The 19,918-nt window shown below is 40.1% G+C and overlaps 2 protein-coding genes across 2 annotated transcripts in view; one reads left to right on the top strand and one right to left on the bottom strand.

Moving 5' to 3' along the window:
* SLC25A21 (solute carrier family 25 member 21) overlaps positions 1–452 on the top strand; it is a gene marked incomplete at its 5' end in the record, with an annotated part of 431,493 nt that extends 431,041 nt beyond the window's left edge. Inside the window, one exon of the mRNA XM_084241387.1 lies at positions 158–452. Within this exon, the coding sequence (XP_084097513.1) occupies positions 158–219 (62 nt within the window). The 3' untranslated portion in view covers positions 220–452. The remainder of the gene's footprint in view (positions 1–157) is intronic.
* Positions 453–3,877: 3,425 nt separating this feature from the next.
* On the bottom strand, positions 3,878–18,384 carry PAX9 (paired box 9; the record flags this gene model as incomplete). Its single annotated transcript, XM_084240260.1, has 5 exons — positions 3,878–4,085; positions 4,872–5,094; positions 13,688–13,830; positions 16,798–17,609; positions 18,161–18,384. The coding sequence occupies 5 exons, from the start codon at positions 18,382–18,384 to the stop codon at positions 3,994–3,996; spliced, it is 1,494 nt and encodes a 497-aa protein (XP_084096386.1). The 3' UTR covers positions 3,878–3,993.
* Positions 18,385–19,918: the final 1,534 nt, after the last annotated feature.

The raw sequence follows: 19,918 nt of genomic DNA, 5'->3' as shown, positions 1-19,918 counted from the left end.
GTTTGCTATCAGTGTGTTGTAGCTTGAGGACGATAATCTTCATAAAGCAGTCTCTACTGGCTAGGCTGTGTCACACGTCATGGACTCACAAACCCAGTGCGTAAGACAACACTATTTTACAGAATTTGCAATAAAACCCAGCCCTTTTCTTTTCCAGGTGGTGCAGTGATGCTGCTGGTTTATGAATACGCCTATTCATGGCTTCAGGAGAAGTGGTAACAGCCTGCGGATGTGTTTCCCCCTCTGAGATAATGGATATTTGCTATGTAGCACTATAAGGAGAGAAGCTCAATCAGCTAAGCCAATATAATTATAACATAATTATACATTTATAAAAGGGAAAATTATTTGTTCTAGAAAAGAACTTGTTTGATACATCTGAAATTATCTCTAGACAAATTGAGACCGTGGTTTAGCAGGTCCATAAAATCATTAAAAAAAAATAAATAACATGAGGCAATAAAGTATGTAAACTGAATACAGAGAAACAGCGTAGAAATCAGATGTATCTCACAATCGCAATATAAATTTTGTGCTCTGAAACTTCATTATATTGATAATTATTTTTGCCAAGAAATGTTTAAAGAAAGTTCTTGAAAATAAATCATTCTGTGGTCATGTCTTTATTCAAAGAAAAACTCGGTTAAAAAATTGTTAAGCCGGGCCTCCTTGATGGCGCAGGGGTTAAGATGCAACCTATGAAGCAATCCGCAGCCACTGCAGCACAAGTTCAATTCCCGGCCAGCCAGGGAGAAACCCACATGGCGGGACAGACCTCTCCTGTCTCACCCACTGCTCCCCTCAGCAGTGTACTTTGGTCCATCTGCCTGTTCTGTTCCCCACTCTGTCTCTGGTGAATCCTCTCAACCTCGCATCTCTGGCCTATACCCCAATTCCTATATAAAAATAAATAAATCTTTTCAAAAAAATTGTTAAGCCAAAATATAAGCAGTTTCTATGAGGAATTAAGTTCTTCCAAAAAAACATTTAAAGTGCACAAGAAAAATATTTTTTAAATGCACTAAAATACCTTTTCAAAATATTGAATTTTAAGAGTACTATGTTAAAATGAAAACCTGTTGGTTTTCTGTAGTAATAATACACATCTCAGTTATATTTTCCTAAATCTGTATTTTGAACTGCTGTTTACAACAGGTCACTTTTTATTTATTTATTTGTTTGTTTGTTTTAATTTTTTTTTTTTTTTTTTTTTTTGTGGGACCCTCGCCGGTGGCCGGGGATTGAACTGGCGCTGCAGAGGCTGCGGGTAGCCTTACAACCCAGAGCTCAACCACTGCGCCACCAGGAGAGGCCCAACAGGTCACATTTTAAAAGCATGATATTTGAAGTCTTTTATGGCAAATAGAAAACGTAAACTATTTTTCTTTCACGTAGTTCCTTCGAAAACAAGCTTTGTTGCTGAAATATTTTCATGTGAAATCACAAATTGGAACCACTCCTTGGGCCCATTTGTACTGTCTCTATTTGCATCCAAATACTTCTGTTCAGAACTCTTACTGAGAAGTGAGAACAATGTTTAGAAGAAGACTACATTTCCAGGTTATTAGTTATAAGTGAGTTTAGGGTGTGAAGTCTGCTATCTACATTGTTAAAATATGTATTATGAAAGGAAAAATGTTTCAAAGTAGAAGTACATTCTTAGCATTTCTGAAGATTCCTGTACTAACATGCACTCCAAAAAATATCTCCTTGTCCGTGATATAACCAAACTTCATTTTAATTCTGCGTCCTGAAATGATGCTGCTTCAGTAGCTAAAAATCAACAAAAATATTTGCACATTCTAGAAAACACCTGTTCTTAAGTACTACAGGATAGTTCTATCATGAGGCTGTTATTAGGCATTTTGAAAATAAAAAATAAAAGATAGCACGGTAATTATTACTTTTTATTAATTTAGAGCATTTGAAGTATAAAAATAAAGGCTTTTTGACATACTGTATATACATACACAGCCTTCGGTTGTACATCCTTTCCAACATGTTTGTTAATTTATATTTCAGCCCAATATTCAATAAAAGGGTCATTAAAAATAGGAAAAAAGAAGAGAAATCAGATTGTGTCTATTGTACAACTGCGTTCTGACCTTGCAGGTAATACTCATATCTTGTGAGAAAGAGTCCTGGCAGCATAGAGATCATGAGATGTGCCCGTTAACCTCTCGGCGTGGATGGGATGGAAAAGGATCTCTGAAGAGTGCACTGGCCAGTTTTAAAACAATACTGTTACTCCCCCTTCCCCAAGAAACACAGCAAATATGTCAATATTAACCAATAATAATAATGTTTAAAAATCAAATAATCCAAACCTTATATCCCATCCCATTTTCCTTCTCTTCTTTTTTAAAATAACCTTAAGTCATAATTTGCTCTTAATGGAAAATTGTACTTGGACTTTATATTGTCTTTTTTAATTTACTGCATGTGAGTTCACTGTGGTAATGAAAAGACCTGGTGGCGGGGGGGGGAGAAGAAAACTTTGATACCATTAATAGTCATAAATTTTTAAAATTACAAGAACCAGAAAAAAATATATAAATAGCATAATAACAAGAGATTTCTTAATTTAGCTAAAGATAATAATATTTAATTGTGTTTCCATACAAACAATTGATATTTTTTAAAGACTCCTAATAGCCACCTAAAAACATCTAATAAGGAATAATTCTGTACCTTATGTCAGTTTTTCTGGACGGCAGGAGAGTCCCTGTATGGTATGGTTTTAAAGTCTCCAACAAATTATTGGACTGATATCTTTTGTTCCATTTGGTTTATAGTCTATTTTCTCACCAGACTGGGAACTCCAGATGTCAATGGGAGTTTTACAAGATCAAAGGAAGACTATGGCCCTGAGAGTTCATCTGCTCCTTCTGCTTATTCTTCTCCTGAAGTTATAATCCTCTGTTTGTAGCACTGAATTTCAGTTGCTTTAGAAATAGATGCAGTTCAAAGCTCCCTATAAGATATCGGCTGCTTAAAAAAGCAACTCCTTGAACATAACTTGTGTGTCAGAAATCTGCTTACTGTTTATATCCCAGTGATTTGAAAATGTGGCTAATCTAGCCATCTGAGTGTTAAATGCAGTCATGGAAATGATGTGACGGAACTGGATTGCCATATAGGCTGTGCACAGCATATATAGGAAAAAAAACAAAATCACCTAACGAATGCATTTTAACATCCATATATAGCAATGTGCCCTTTTAGTTATTGCACAGAATTAATACCAAAAGACCCACAATATATTAATTTTCCAATAGATGAATTGTACCAATGATTTTAAAATGTATTTTCAAGCCTATATTGCCAAGCAGGAACAACCATCTAAACAGAAGAGATCAAAACCACAGAATTTTGCCCAAAAAAAAATCAATTGTCTTAAAATATAACACATAACACACACTCACACACACATATACCCCACAGCTCTACCATTAATATGAAAGTGAAAAATGAATTGGTCTAGTAAGACTTATCAGTTAAATTGTGTCCTGCAACTCCAGAAATGAATAAATGGAATTTGTTAAAATTAAATAGCATTTGTATTTCTAATACCACCACCAGTTTACCTCATGTGAAACATGCTTCTGTACAACAATGTAAACTTCACAGCAAGCCATTTTTACATTCATTAGAGCAGAATTTTCCATTTTCTTTAAATTACAACATAATTTGGGGCTGAGATTGCTGAACACACAGGTAAGCCAACAATAACAGTACAATTTAGTTTCACAGTGGTTCTCATAACAAAAAGTTCATGTAAGTGTCTTTGCAAAGCATTTCACATTAAACATAAGTTTCTAAGTGACTTTCTTTAGAGCTTTCTTGTTCAGATATTTTCCACCCTCTTGTCTTTATATGCTTGGCATGTGTGTTATTTGATTAGGATACAAAATGGGAGACTGGCTTGTTTGATCTGTTTTTTTGAGTCCTCAGCTGTAGAAAGAAAATGTCCTTCATGAGATGTCAAAACCTTCACTGCACACACAAAATCTGGGGCAAGTCCAGGTCCAGGAGCCCAAGCAGCCCACCACCAAACAGAGACAAAGACATTGTCAGAAAGTCACCTCTGCAAAAGGAAAGGGAAAAAAAAAAAAAATAGGAGTGGGGGTGGGGAGGAGGCATGAAAACACAAATGCACCATCCAGAGTCCATATTTACAAACTAGTAGAAAATATAAACATTATTGTATTTGAACCCAAGTCAAAACACCAGGAGGAGCTGAATTCAGATACTGCTTGTGTGATACAACTATTTTGCAACAAAATAGGTCATCTCAAAAATAAACAAAGCATCACTCAAACAAGTCAATTATTGATTGGTTTTCTAATGAAGTATTAAGGCTTATTTCACCACCTTATTTGATTAGAGGGTGTAGTATAGCTTTTTTCTACATGTATTTTCCTTTATTGATTTGAAAAATCTCAACAATTGCACGTTTCAAAAGTTCAGGTTGATTTAGAATAAATATACACATGTGGTTTTACCAAAGACTAGTTTACAAAGTTCCTTAAGCCCTTTGAGGGGTGCAGGTTTCTTCACTACGTTAAAACAGTGTGTGGGCAACACAAATGTCTCATTCAATCCTCTTAGCATTGCTTTTGTTTTTAAATCTTAAAGTCATGTCAGGTTTTCTGTGAGAGAGAAGTTATGGCAAGAAAATATTTAAGTGTCATCAGCACAAAGGATGTGAGTCCGTAAAGCCAGCTTTCGAGGCAGGAGAGTTGGAGAGCAGGAAGGGTGGGGTCCGAACCAGGGGAGCAGGGGAGGGTGTGCCGAGAGGGGGGACCTGGGTGAAGCCGCTGCAAACGGAATTTCCCATCAGAGTGCAGAAGCCGTGACAGAGTGACTACCTTCTCTGGCTGCCTGCATTCCCTTGAACGCCAGCGACGCAGGAATGTCACAGTTGTGGGGGGAAAGTGGGGTGCCGCTGGCATGTTGCCACCCGTGTCCAGCAACATAACCAGAAGGAGCAGCGCTGTAGGTCATGTAAGGCGACACTTGGGCTGGGGTAGGGTAAGGAGCCATGCTGGATGCTGACACAAAACTGCTCACAGCTGGGAGGCCATTCGGTGCCTAAGAGGAGGGAAAAGAAGGGGCGAAAAGAATCATGTTATAACAGTTGACATTTCATGGGTTCTCAGAAAAAAACAATGTAAGTTCTGAGAACTAGCAGCTGACAATATTCTGACTCTGCTTTCTAAATTTGTTTTAGATCTGACCTTAATTATATTCTAAATGCATTCACCGTCTTGCTACGTAAGCGAATATAATGCCGAAAGACAAGATATTCTTTCCACAAAGGTTTTAGAGAAGGCAACAACCAGAAAATTCCCTGTATTTGTCTTTGCTATTTGGCATTATAGGAAGGAAATGCAGGGTGAGGCAATGAATGGTGATTAAATACTCTTAGACTCTGTTCAGCTATCCATTGCCTTTGTCAGCCTTCTCTCCGTGTTTGGATTTTGTTTGACTCTTTTGTTGAGGCATTTGCGACAGTCCAAGTTGGTGTAGCTTTCATTTCCAGTAAAAAAGGGCACAGAGCAAGCATGGGCTGTCACTTTGGAAGCTCAGAATAGGCACAACTTTGTTAAATAACACATGGGTTGTATTTTTAAACATCATCTTGAAAATACCCATTGGACACAGGATTTGCAAAATCAGGCAAGTTTTGTATATGTGTGTGTGTGTGTGTTTAAATGAAGATTGGGGTATTCCTTCTCCAAACTAGTTTATCAAAAAGAAAATTCTATTCTAATATAGAATAACAGTGTATGCATGATTTTGAAACTGGAAAATTGGTTTACAAAGTTTTTCGGGCCCGCAGTGTGATTTTTTAAAAGCCACATGGATATATCTCTTGAAAATAATTTAAATGTAAAATCTTAGTTTGTAAACAAAATGCAGCAGCTCTGGCAGGCAAGTCTGCCTAAAATCAGTGCTCTCTTGGCATCTAATAATTATTGTTGGTATTGTTACTATTGACAACACCAAAACCCCTTGATTTCTAAGCCTTGATTCTGGCATGAACACTTGTCATTCTTCTTCAAGAAACTTTCCCTCCTCAATTTCTATATTATTTAGAAATAAAGAGTAACTCTGACTTCCCAGTAGTGAGGTGAATGAATTAACAAATCAACATATTTCCTAGTGAAAATATAATGTAAACAATAGAATTATTATTAGTAAAGCTGATTTAATCTTTGGAGGTAAGTGAAACAGACATATCTTAGATAGTTTTTCCAATTCAACTGCAACATAGAAATAGTTTTCTAATTTAATTCCTTTGGTTATTATTTTTATTTCCACATCTATGAGAATGCAAATGGCAACAGTCTCAACAAATTTTTCTGTTTAAAGAAATACACTGTTGATGAGGATGAAATGGAAGTATAAGCTGTGTCCTCGGTGTTTAAGATCACACACCTCAAGTTCTGGTTGTCAAAGTGCCTATACTTTGAAAAATGAAGAAAGGGAAAGGAAACTAAGGTTTCTTGAGTATGTCCTATGTCCTAAGCAACAAGAAATAGCCAATATATTTTATCAAATATAGAGAACTGATCAATTATAACTTATAAATTATTGGGTTTATAATAATTACATAATAATTACAGGATAATACACAAGTACAACACAATGTACAATTGATATTGAAATATATTACAAGGATCCCAAGAGCTGATGCTGTATGTTTTTTAACAATAAACAATTGAACATGCCTGCTGAATATAAATAGAATGCTATCATTTTTTTATACACAAGAACATAGACCCAGGAATTTAGTCATTTACCGCAGACCCATTGACATGTCCACGGCCATTTGTTAAAAGAAGTTATAACCCCTGTCTTGTGCAGGATTCTCTGTGGCAAGTTATATTGCTTTTCCTGAACAATTAAAAGATATATATAATTTAATATCAAACTAGAACATCTTCAGAGACAACATCTGGTAAAAATTGTCTTCTTCTAGAACCTGATTCTCATTGTTAGATTTTTATTCTGCTTCTTAATTTCTAAAAATCATCTTTCCTCCCTTCTGAGAATGGCACATTTGAGGATGGCTCAAAGGAGATACATTTTAAGACTCTACACACGAGTAAAAAGACAGAGAGCTGTCAAACAGCAAAAGAAATCTAGCATTGCATAGCCATTAAAGTTCAGATCTTTTTTCAGATTTTCTTAATAACTGATGAGACATTGCTGCAATTCAGTATCAAAAGGTATTTCCAACTGTTTGGCCTCTTCTGTTCCAGCTTTAATTAGGATTTTATACTTATTGGTGCTAGTGCGCACAAAGAATCCTAAAATAGGAACGTTAATATTAAAATGGTAAGGTAAAATTACTTTTAAAATAATAAAAACCTTTGCTCAACATTTTTCAAGTACCTAAAGGTTAAAATCCTTTATATTACACATGACAAAAACGTCCTACTTAGCAGAAAAAAAAAAATTTGTTGGCAGTTTCGTTTTTTTAACACTGCCAAAATTTTCCTACCCATGCTATTTACTTTGTATTTTGTTTATCATCCATTTCTCTCTGAAATATTTGCTTTGCCATCTTTCTCCCCCACTCTACCCCTCCAACCCCCCACCCCTCGGCCCCATTACACCCTTGCCCTTGGATCTATGGTTTCTTGATGCACCCTGGGATTTGGGACTCTTCAGCTGTTCTGTTATTATGTCTACAGTCCCCTTACCTGGACCCACTTCTTTTTGCACAAAGAAGTTCCCCTGCTGGACAAGGACCTCTGAGCCTGGACTGGACACTCATCTTGGATAGTGCTCTGGGATTTAGGAGAAGGCAGAGCACTGGATTTAGGCCCATGCTACCTCCAGGTGCCCCACTTACTCCATGACTAAATTTGTGTGTTAAGTATAAAAAAAAAGATACTGATTTTTTCCATAGTTGTCCAATTTCTCAACTTGAGGCACCAAACTTGATTTCATGTTTTTATTCCTGTTAGTATTAAAGATTTAGCAGTTCTCCAAAATCCACAACGTACTTACGGTGATTTTAGTGATACAGTTCCCTTGTCTTACAGAAAAAGACAATAAGAAAGGAAGGATGGAGAGGCTTGACCTCTTCATCTTGTAGAAAAAGGCAAGGGGAGGCTAATGTATTTGCTGAGAGAGAGAGAGAGAGAGAGAGAGAGAGAGAGAAGAAATTTTAACCATGAACAATACAAAAATAGCTCTTAGCTTTCCCTTAGATTAGATAATGACTTAGATGGGGTGGGAAGGATTTTGTCTTAATTTTCCTCTTTTAAAGTTTCAATATAGAATTTTTTTAAATGGCATAAGAAAGATGTGAAAACAAACATGCTTTTAAATGTACCTGCCACTTCACTATTCATTCACTTTAGTGACTCAATAAACACATCAATTTTCTCACTATTAATTTTAAAACATGACATTGTAAAAGATATAAATCTCTACTGGGTAAAGTAATTGTTATTTATGAAGCAATCACTAAAAGAGTAAAATTTTCCACCGCAAAGGAAAACAACTACAGGTAGCATTGATGTTTGTTTATTCTTTCCAGCAAGAGCGTAGAAGACTTAAACTTCCCAAATCTGTTTAATGTTTTCAATGAAGGGCATGTAATTAATCTGAAAAGCTAGTTAGGCTGAGTAGACTACCAAATGTACACCATAAATATAGTGGGAGCAAACATGCTAAATTACTCTATTTAATTAGATTGTAAATATGATTTATAAATCAACCAACATATGGAATCCCCAGGGAAGAGTAAACAAATTTTCCAAATGAAACCCCAGCAATGGGCATGTAATGGAAATCTCATTTTTGAAAATGACTTTACCTAAAGATTCCATAAATAAGACCTCGGTCCATCAGCTACTTTTTTATATGCTCTTCCATGGAAGACCTGAGAATACTTTCCTCTAAAGAACTGTACAAGGGCAGCCCTCCTGCCCACCTATGACTATACAGGTGCCTCTCTTTTTCTTTCTCTTTTTCCTAATAAACCTGTCTTTTTAAAGTGTTAAAAAAAAAAAAACTAAGGGTCCTCCCTAAAGCAAACTCTCTTCTCCCTAATCTTGAAATAAGATTTACTAATACAAAATAAAACAGGTCAAATTACATACCCTGGGAAAAGTTACTTACTGTGTTGAGTATTTTTTAGAAAAAAAGTATTATTATCCCATGACATTAAAGGAAATTGTCTAAAATAAAATAAACATAGTCTAGTTAAGATTATCATAAAAATGAATGAAAGTATGAGTAATCACTTATTCTAAAATGTTAGAAATATAGATTTTCCAGTTTTAAAAAATGTTTTTACACTAAAAAGGATGCAAATCAATGACACCTCAATTTTTAAAAAACCTAAAATATGTTTTAAATGAATGTTGAGAAACTGTATTGGCAAAGAGCTAGATTGTAAACATTTTGAGGGCAAGAATTTGCCTTAATCATCTATTATCCCCACAAACTGGGACATATTACAGGCATTTCATAATCATTCATATACTTAAAATTAGTGCAGACATTTGAAAGCAAATGACATGATATTCTCGCTTTTAAAAATAAAAAGTAAATTAGGAATCTTTTTCAAGGAATAAGCATTATACTTTAAGTAAGCAAAAGAAATAAAGCTGTTGAAAAAAGTAAATAAAAGTTCTAAGCTAGCCATTCATTATTTGATTTATGGTCGGTCCATTTATTCCCTCCCCTCCCCCAATGCAATAAAATGGACATGCATTAGTATCCAAACACTTAAGACCATGAAGAAAACTGGTATGACAACTGTCTGGGCAATGAGAGTTTATAGTCTTCAAATTCTCAGAATTGTCTACTCAACATTCTCTCTCTTGAAGAAAATGCAAACAGCCGTGCCAAGTCCTCTACCCACAATCTTTCATCCACTCATCAGTTATATCTGCTCCTCTTGTGGCAAAGTGAGTTTACCCTGACTTTTTAATAAACTAGATTTAGCCACAAGTGAAGGTGTCTTTTACTTAGAATTTCAACCCCCCCATCATTTAAGGAAAGTCAGGTAAGACTTTCTCTGTCATTCTGCCCTTTTTAATTCATTGCGTATACCTCATAAAGCAAGTCTGACAAAATAATCTCAACATTCATTCAAAAAGATCTTTCTTAATCATATTCAGTTATCATATTGAAGATCTAAATGTATCTAGGTTAGGGAAAGTCACAATTTAATTTTTCCCTAAATTTTGTTTCTAAAATGCTACTAAAATTGATAAAGCCTTAAATTACTTTTTTTTGGTATATGATACATTTTACTGTTACATAATCAGTAATTTTGTTTTCAGACACTAATAGTTCAAAACCAGGCATGTCAAAGAATATTCTTCATAATAGATGTTATGATTTCAGAGACACTCTATTGATATTTGCCTAAATTTTATTCTCCATTAATTTATACATTATTTTAGGCAAAATTAACTTTATTTCATATGATGAAAAATCCAGTGCAACTTTATATTCAGATCTTCATAGGAACAATATATCCACAAGGGTGGCTGGTGTTTTTAAACAATGCACTACAAAAGTATTCTAGGATTCTGAAGTACTATCTTTATTTCCAATTCAGTGTTCAAGTGAATGCTTCATAATAGTCTCATATTAATATATGTATTTAAATTCATCTATTATCACAACTTGTTTAATTCTCAAATTTTTCTTATGTTCAAGTATTTATAGCATGTTCTCCATTTCTGACATCTCTATTTGTAGCTAAATTTGCTGTATGACTTCATATACACTGCTCCAAATTGAAGATAATAAAACTACCATTCAAATTACCAGATATGTAATATTTTTTCTAAGAAAGCATGACCAATGGCAGACAAATTTTTAAGAAGTATGCAACTACTTAAATTGTTTAAGTAAAATGAAGTAGACAATAAGCACTTCTCAATGCACTATGAAATATCAACTGCAGTGCAATATTAATTTGGAAGACAAGTTTCATATTCTAAACTAGTGTTTTAAAAACAAAAGATAGGTTTATGTAGCTGAAATATATATGAGGTTATAATTATTCTTAACTAGGCATGTGCAGTTTAAGCTAGAACTAGAAACTCTAGTTCAGTGATAAATAGTACCTACAGCCAGTCGCCAATTCAGCCCATTTAGAAATTTTACAGGTGCCTTGTGGGAAAAAGATTATACTGTCAGTCCTATGATTGCAAATTCTCAATTTCCTCTTTTATAACTAAAATGAAACCAGGATCATATTTATAGTACTATTTAATAACTGCAAATGCCCTGAAATTACTAAGTACAAAAAGTTTGAGAATTTTTTATGCCAAAGACTTTTTAAATTTTTGTTTATATACAAATAGAGAAAATGTTCTACCTGAGTTTACATTTTGGTTGTAAAAATGTACATAAGCTGATAACTTCTTGAAAAATATATTTTAAAATAAAGCCTCCCTTTGAAAATTGATAAGAGAAATGCATATATTTACCTAACCTTTGCTTGTTTGTTTAAGAGCAAGTATTAATGTATAATTTTACCCTCAAGGAGATCGATGCCTAAACTCCAAAACTGTTCACAAAATGACACAACTTAGGTTACTTTCAACATTGAGCACTATTTTGATAATTGTCCTAGATTAACCACTGATTTTATTGTCTTTAGAAACTTCCAGTTTTGAAATTTTACATTGTTTGAATTATCTTACTACACGGCAATGCCAAAAATTGCCACATTTCAATTAAGAAATTTCCAAAGTTAAGTTTGTCATAATTATCTTTTTCTTCTGGAAAAAAATTGAACTTTTAAGCATTTAGAACAATACTTATTTGGTCACTTTCTTAAGTTTAAATCTGGTAATTTAATGATTCAATAGTCAATGAATAAAAGGTAATTGATTTCTAATGCTCGGAATATATATAATTTGAAACTGTCATATTTTTAACTTTATATTAGTTACTTTAGCCACTTCTAAACAAGTTTAAACACTACAGCTACAATTCAAGGGAGTTAATATAATCATAAAGATTTTTTGATTATGACAGAGTTTTTAAATATAAACTATATTCATCAACTATATGTAACAACTAGAGACCAATTGTATACTTTGTGATTCTATTCCAGTAAATGATTACCTAATAGAAATTACTGAGTATCTATTAAATGCTTGCTACAACTCTAGGTGCTTCAATACATTCCTTCTATTATTTGCAATAAAATACCCTGACATTTTTTGACTATGTGCTAGCAGAACCAAGCATATTCTGATTTTTAAAAACTGCTTGTTTTTAGAAGTCAATATCTACCATTTACAACCACAAGTAATATTTAATACTGTGTGCCATATGGTTGCATTATCTCGTGGAGTCTTCACATTTTGTAAGGTTGGGACTATTATTTCCCTACTTACAGATGAAGAAATGGGGGTTCTAAAAAATTATTAATTTGCTTAAGTGGCAGGGGTGCCTAACCATCACACATTGTCTCTTCTTTATGAATTATAGACCATTTTATAAAAGAAAATGACAGACTTCCTTATAATTTCTCATCAGCGTCTTACAGTAGAAGCAGACTCAGCAAAGAGACTCTCCTTGCTGCTTTTTCTGTGATATTTGTCATGGGAGAGCTATTAAAATATATCTGTTTTAACAAAATAAGTGAGGGAAGAGGAAATGGAAATGGAGTTTGGTTGAAAATGACTAGGATTTTTCCTAAGCTAACAAAAATAACAAATTCCACTTCACTAAAATGATGTTGATTTTTACAGATAAGACTTCAAAACAAACAACAAAAAAAAAAACTGGCTATCTTGAGGCTTTGGAATTGGCATCTGGGATTAAGAAACTAGCAAATCTACCCAGGTCTGCTTAAAGAGCCGCTTTAAGATTCATTTTTTGTTTGTATGTTTATTTTTGAGAATTTTGAACCCCTGACTCCAATGTAGTGATGAATTTATGCTCAAAACTCTTGGGCTCTTGCTGTTGTGCTTGCTTAGTTTTTGTCAGGAAACACACACACACACACACACACACACACACGGGTGTTTAAATTATTTTTGAAGAGTCAGGGGAGGAACAGGAGGAAAGAAAAATTAAAAGGTTCACAGCTAGTCCGTATAATTTGAGGTTTTCTCACTAATCTCCCTTGAGAGATTACGACGTGACCTTTAAAAGGGAAATGGTAACTTTATTAAGTTTATCTGGTTGCCCTCTTCTAACCATCGCAGGACAAGTCACGCTTGCTTGTTTGGGGGAGAACTGTCCCGGCGTGAGGACCCCGCAGGCCGCCACCTTAACGTGGACTTCGCAGGCCTGGAGGCCGATCGCGTCCGCGCTACTCTTGAGAGTCCAATGCCGCTTGCCGGCCTTCAGCGAGCGCCTTCCTAAAGGGTAACTCCAGACCTGATGCTTGCAGCCAAAGGGCTGCGGGCTCGGCCTCCCAGCGCCTCCAGAGGTCTTGCAGACGTCGGACCGCTCCTAGGGACAAGCCTGCAGGCCTCCGCCCCAAGCCCCAGGGCCCCTGGCAGGGGGTTTAGGCCTCAACTCCGCCCTCGAAAATCCGGGCCTCGGTTCTGCCCAATCAACTCTTGGCAGCGCTGGTCTTTGGCCTGGGCTTCTCCTCCGTGGAGGGTCAGGCACAGACCTGGGTGCTTGGTACTCCAGACCCCGCCGCCAAGACCCAGCAGGGGCCTGGCCTCCTCACCTGACCGTACTTGGCTTCTTGCTCCAAGGCTCCTTTCTCCAGCCCGTTCACCGCGTGCGGCGCGGCTGCAGGGAAGTTGTTGCGGCCCAAACTGCTCCACTCCTCCACCTTGGGGCTGTGGTAGGGGGAGCTGTCGCTCACTCCTGAGGAGGAAGAGAAACCGTCAGGCTGAAGGGCCAGCAGAGTGCCCCTTCCTGAGATGGGACCCGAACCCGAGATCACTGGGGCTTCGACCTCAGTCGGCCCTCTGCCGTTGGCCTCCTAAGAGCTCGGGACCAAGGGGCATCCTCCCAGGTCTCCAGCCCAGGACCCGGTAACATTTCCTAGCCTCAGAGTAGGCCTCTCCAAACTCTCTCATGTGTTCGGGAAAATATTTTCCTTTTCAACCGGTGTTTCATTTCCTCCTCCCCTCCTGGCTGACCCAGGGAAACAAGTGGAAAGAACCGGAAAGTTTTGCCAAATTGGGGGAAGAAACTGTGAAGCTGGGTGCCCATTTTCCTCTCCTCTCCTGACCCAGAGTCTGGGGTGAGGATGGTGGTGACGAAGGTCTGCACTGGTGCCCGCTGAAAGGCGGAGAGGAGCATTGGCCTATCCATGCTCTTGCTGGTGCTCGTGCCGGTGCTGGTGCTGGTGCTCAGAGACACCCAGAAAAGTGCTCCCTGTGCTGTGGAGAACTACTTATGTCAACAGATGGACCTGCAAAGTCCTTTGCAAATAACTAAAAAATGCCCACAACACACATGGAAAATATACCTGCATAGGCTTCTGGCTTGTGTGTGACTCCTCTCCACGCTCTGTACTTACACAGTAAATGTATGAGTTCATGTGTATATGGCACAAAGAATTAATGCAGTTACCATAAAAATGACTTGAATGTCAGTATTAAGCTCAGAGAAGATTTTTTTAGAATGAAATGAAAGGTTAAGAGACACAATTAAGTGTTTTTGAAAAGTGAAACTGTCGATTTTCTTTTGTGTTTCTAATAGGGATGCAAATAAAAGTATATAGTATAAACTGATTGCCACAATACCTAGAGTTGTGCCTATCGAATCACTGTTATCCTAAAGTGACCGAGTGCAATTTTAAAGAGAAGATATTTAAAGACCACCAGCAATTTATTTTTGAGTATGGGACCTATGGATGGAAGAGAAAAGTTTGACAAGGTGACTACAACGAACGTGATTTTAAAACACTCCATCTGACATAGCGCTTCGGAGGGATGGTCATTTGTAGAACTGACCATTTGTAGAGACAATTACTTTATATGCATAGATTTGTCAGAAAACAGGTTGTTGAAAGTCAGCATCCAGAATCAACATCTAAAGTAAAGAATTGCTCCTCTCCATTATCTAATACCTTTCCACTGACATTTGGTCTGATTGTAGGATCCCCAGGGGAAAAAAAAGTTTTCTTTTCAGCTCTGTCAGTCTTTTTTTTCACTCTGCCTTCCCCTCTCCAAAGAATTAGATTGTGTTCCAATTTGCACCAGAAAACCATGTTTTGGCCCAGAACTGCCAGTCTCTCTTTGCCTTTCCAGACAAAAGACAGTCGGTGGGCACAAGACTGAAGTTATCTTAAGAAATTGAGATCCCCTGTGAGCCCCCATTTCTGCTGATCTCACACTTTCCCATGAACAGGGGCTTCCTTTAAATGTCAGTGAGGTCAGTTTATCCTATAAATCAACAGCAAACTCTCCAACTAAATCTCCAACCAGCTCCGGGTAAGATAAAACTAAACTCTTAGAAGGATCTTGTAAATTCACTGTCAGAAAACTGAAAGATGAGAAATCAGGGGGGTCTGCTTTAATTACTTAAAAAGATAATTGTGCCAGTGTGGTGGCAACCTAAAAGGCAGGAAATAATTAAAAGAACTCTTCTCCGCCTTTCCCATTTTTTCCTCTGTACTTTTTAAACTTTCGGTTGATAAATTAAAAAAGTAATCTCTCCGTATTATTTAATTTCTGCATCTAGGGGATTTTTACTTTCTTTTCTCCCTGCTGAGAAAGAAGTTAATGCTGTTGTTTTAACAATGCAGTAAAAAGTAAACAAAAACCAAAACAACAACAACAAAACCCTCGGGTTTCCTCCAATTGAGCATGAGGACTCGATGAGTTGTTCTTAACCAGCAGAAAAGACACTCAGGACACCGCAAGGTCAAGGGTGAGAAAGAAAAGGAACAGTGGCATGGCACCGCTGCAAACATGCAGGAACTAAATGTCCACTCGCATTACTGGGACTGGGTGACCCTAGAGGGAAGCGGCAGGGGAGAGGGAAAAGAACAGAAGAGAGAACAGCATGGAATCGTCACGTATTTTTGTCTCCATCACAGAGTGGTTGGTGACACTTTCTAAGATTATATATACCTATGTGTGTATATATATATACGTATCTGTATGTAAATGTGTACGTACACACACACACACATATATATATATATAAAGCTGAAGGAGTGATAAAGAAGAAAATTAGTCCCAGAACAAGCAATGAAGTAACATGCAAGTTAATAGTAGTAACTTTGAGGACCTCTGTTTCCGAGGAAAATGAAGTGAAGCATAAGAATGAAACCAATTAGGTGACATTTGAACTTCCTGCCTGAGCAAATTTGGCCTGATTGCCAGAATCCAAGAAGAATACTGCAATTTCCACAGGGTGCCCGACTCCTCGAGGCTGCATCTGATCCCCAAACAAGCAGCCCGCAGCGGTGTCTGCAGCCGGCAGCCCCATGCCGGCTCGGGCCTCCTGGGCTGCGCCCCAAGTCCGGCCCCGGCCGCGTTCTCCAAGCGAGCAAGCCAGTCTGAGGCTGCCGCAGCGCGAGAGGCGGGGGAGTGTGGAAAATGCGAACCATGTGTTGGGGATGGGGGGATGTTATGGGTCTGGTAGTTTGAGATGAGGCTGGAGACTGTGTGTGGCAAGGAAACGAAGGGCATGAATTTCAAGTTAATGAGATCAGGACACCCCCTGGGAGGACTCCTTACTACGTTTCCAAAGAAAAAAGCCTCAGGTGGTGGGATAGACGTGGGCCTCGGTCAGGGAGGCCACAGATACCGAGGCCTCAGCAAAGGTGCAGAGGGAGGGTCTGCACATCCACACATCTGACCCCAGAACCCTTACCTTGGTCGGTGATGGAGCGAATGCCCAGGATGTCGGTGACGGAGTGTGAGGAGGGCCAGGTGCGCGGCATGGCCACAGAGCCGGGGAGAGCAGGCACCCCGGGCGGCGTGGGCACCTTAGCGGTCGCTGCGGTGATGGGGCTGGGGTACGAGTAGATGTGGTTATAGGGCAGCGAGGGCTGCGGCGCGGGCTGGTGTTGTTTGTATGAGTCGTAATGGCTCTGCTGGGCCAAGTTGCCGATCTTGTTGCGCAGGATGCGGCTGATGGAGCTCACCGAAGGCACGTTGTACTTGTCACAGACGCCATCCGCCAGCAGGCGGTCCCGGATCTCCCAGGCGAAGATGCCGGGGTCCCTTTGCTTGTAGGTCCGGATGTGCTTCACCACGGTGGGAGTGGTGACCCGCGGTTTGCTGCCCCCGATGGCTCCAGGCAAGATGGAACCTGTTTCGTTGTAGCGCGCCAGGATCTTGCTGACACAGCCGTGCGAGACCCGTAGCTGGCGGCTGATGTCACAAGGTCGGATGCCCAGTTGGGCCAGTTCCACGATGCGAAGCCGGATGGCGTTGGGCAGCGGCCTCCCGTTCACGAATACTCCTCCCAACTGGTTCACCTCCCCAAAGGCCGGCTCTGAAAAATGAACACACAGCGCGCGGGGACGCGCACCCGGGTTGGGGACAGCCACTTGCCACTCGGTCTCCGCTCGCGCCAGGGGCCTGGGAGGATGCACACGCCCCGGACTAACGACCCGGGTTTCCCCCAAGCCATAAGGTCCCTGAGCCTGACTCAATTGCCCCAAACCACCGCGGTGGCCGCTACAAACCAATTTTCAATGGTGGGACAGAGGACAGCTCCTAGTGTTCAAAACTCTCCGAAGCAGGCGGGGAAATCGGTTTTGACGACTGCGTCCCGCTCCTGCTCGCCAGCTCAAATCTAGTCTTTGGGCCGCTCCCCCTTGATCCCCAGCGCCCCGCCTCGGGACCTGCGCAACTAGACAAGGTCTAGGGGAAAATACAGGGTTTTTAGGTTTTGGTAGGGTTTTGTTTTTGTTTTTGTTTTTGTTTTCTTTCTGTTTTGTCGGCGCGGGTGCGTGGACGTGAAACAAATCTTGGCCTGCCCGTGGGAATGAGGGGCTTTCAGACGCCACTGCTGCCTTTTCCTTAAAATCAGAAAATGGCATCAGCAGCAGCCCAGTAGCCCACGTTCAGGCTGAGCTGCTGTGCGCCGCTGACCCTTAGCGCGTTCCGACAACTTGTAGGAACACGAGCAAAGTCAATAAGGAGAGTGTGAGCGCTCAGGGGTGCGCGCTCGCGCGCTCCCTCCCTCCCTCGCCAGCTCGCTCCCTCCCTCCCTGCCCGGCTCTGACAGCGTCCCCCCGCCGCCACTCACCCATTGCTCCGAGCAGCACACCAGCCGGGCCCCAGTTCTGCGCTCCCAGAAAGAAACTTTGCGCGCGGCCTCAGGGACCCTGACTGTCGCGGTCCCGGGCTGCCGGTGCCTCCGCTTCTCCCCGGGAGGAGGCGGTGAGAGTGCAAAAGGAAGGAGTAAAAGGAAGTCTGCGCCCCGATGAAAGAGGCTTGAGTTCTGCATTTCAATCTAAGCAGCAACGTGGGCTGGGCTGAGTGGGGCCGGGCGGCTCCGTCTATCACTCACTGGGGACACGCCCCCAAAAAAGGAGGACCCGAGGACAGGCTGCTCGGTGATTGGTGTGGGCCAGAGAGCGACAGCGCAGTCCTGGAAAGTTCTTCCGCTGTCTCTTTCAGGCTTGCTCCGCACCTGGGTGACTAAATACAATGAAATAGGGTGTTTGACACCTTCCCAGGAACACCGCAAACTGACAGCAAAATCAGGCTGTTAAAAACGCTGAATAAGCAAACGAAAGCTTTTTGACCCGAATACGAGAGACTCAAAGGGGCTGAGATTTCTTTGGAGAAAAGATGAACGTCTCAGAATTGAAGCTGACCTTCCAAGTGGGAGGTGGGCACCCCCGTCATCAGAGGTGGGGGGCACTGTCATGAGAGATGGGGGAAGGAGGTCTTAGATGAGCGTGTCTTGCAGACGTCCAGGGACTGCAAAGAGAACAACATTGTTAGCAGTCCACAGCAGCACACTCCAGCCTATGCCAGGTGGTCAGAGCACAGGTGTAAGAAGGTAGTTCGTCCAAGAGACAGGACGTTTCAGGGAGATGAATCAGAGATGGAGGTCGGTTACCGCCAAGGACAGACCCTGCGATGGACCCCCCCCAAGAGAAGCCCCTCACAGCAGTCTCTAGAGGCTCCTCCCCAGAGCGCAGGATCCAGCCTTTAACACCAGGCTGGAGGCAGGGGCCATGCGGTGTGCAGGCAACTTAGCCACACGCGGCCAAACCAGGCGCGCTGTCACGTTTATCAATTGCGGGTGCGCGGGCATTCGCGGCTGAAACAGGCGCTGCTGCTGCGCTCAGCCGGTTTCCTAGAATTGTTTGCGGATTACTCCCCACCAGCAAACTATTGCAAAGGGATTTTGTTTAAATAGGAAAATAAGATTTGGTCCCCCAAAAGGTGAACACCCAGCCTGAACAACTATGCAATTCCTGCATCTTCCGTTTAGCTGCCAGAGGCCCAGCGATTCTGCCTGCTTCTGAATTTTCGCTTTCGTTCACTCTAAGCATAAATCTAAATTTAACAGTTCGTTTTTGGCGACCAAAATTTTTCACACTTTGTGTCTGGATTGTGAAGAATGTGAATCCAAATTAAAGCAAGATAAGAAGTATCTTTTTTATGAACTTGGAAGTTTGTACTGTTTCCGGTCGAGGATACTGATATTTGACAGATAAAACGGTCCTTCTTGTGCACACAGGATCCGGGCTGATCCTTCCACAGTCCCGAGGGATTGTGCAGCTCTGGTCTACACACAACGAAGCCGACTGGATTCAGATCCCCCGCCAGTAAGTGACAAAAACCCAGGGCAAACTAATGATCATCGGTATTTTTTAAAAATGAACAATGTTCTCCAGGACCTCACACTTCTGCAGGGAGGGTAATCTCTAAGTTCAAATTAAGTAGGAAGTATTTGAAAGATTAAAAATACATCAAACTCTCAATTCTTCTCAATCCTTTTTTTGTGAAAAGAAAATATCTCACAA

The sequence above is a fragment of the Talpa europaea genome (genome assembly GCF_964194135.1).
Source record: "Talpa europaea genome assembly, chromosome: 8".
Classification (NCBI taxonomy): domain Eukaryota; kingdom Metazoa; phylum Chordata; class Mammalia; order Eulipotyphla; family Talpidae; genus Talpa; species Talpa europaea.
The sequence above is the reverse complement of the archived record's forward strand: the minus strand, read 5'-3'. Positions and strand labels throughout refer to the sequence as shown.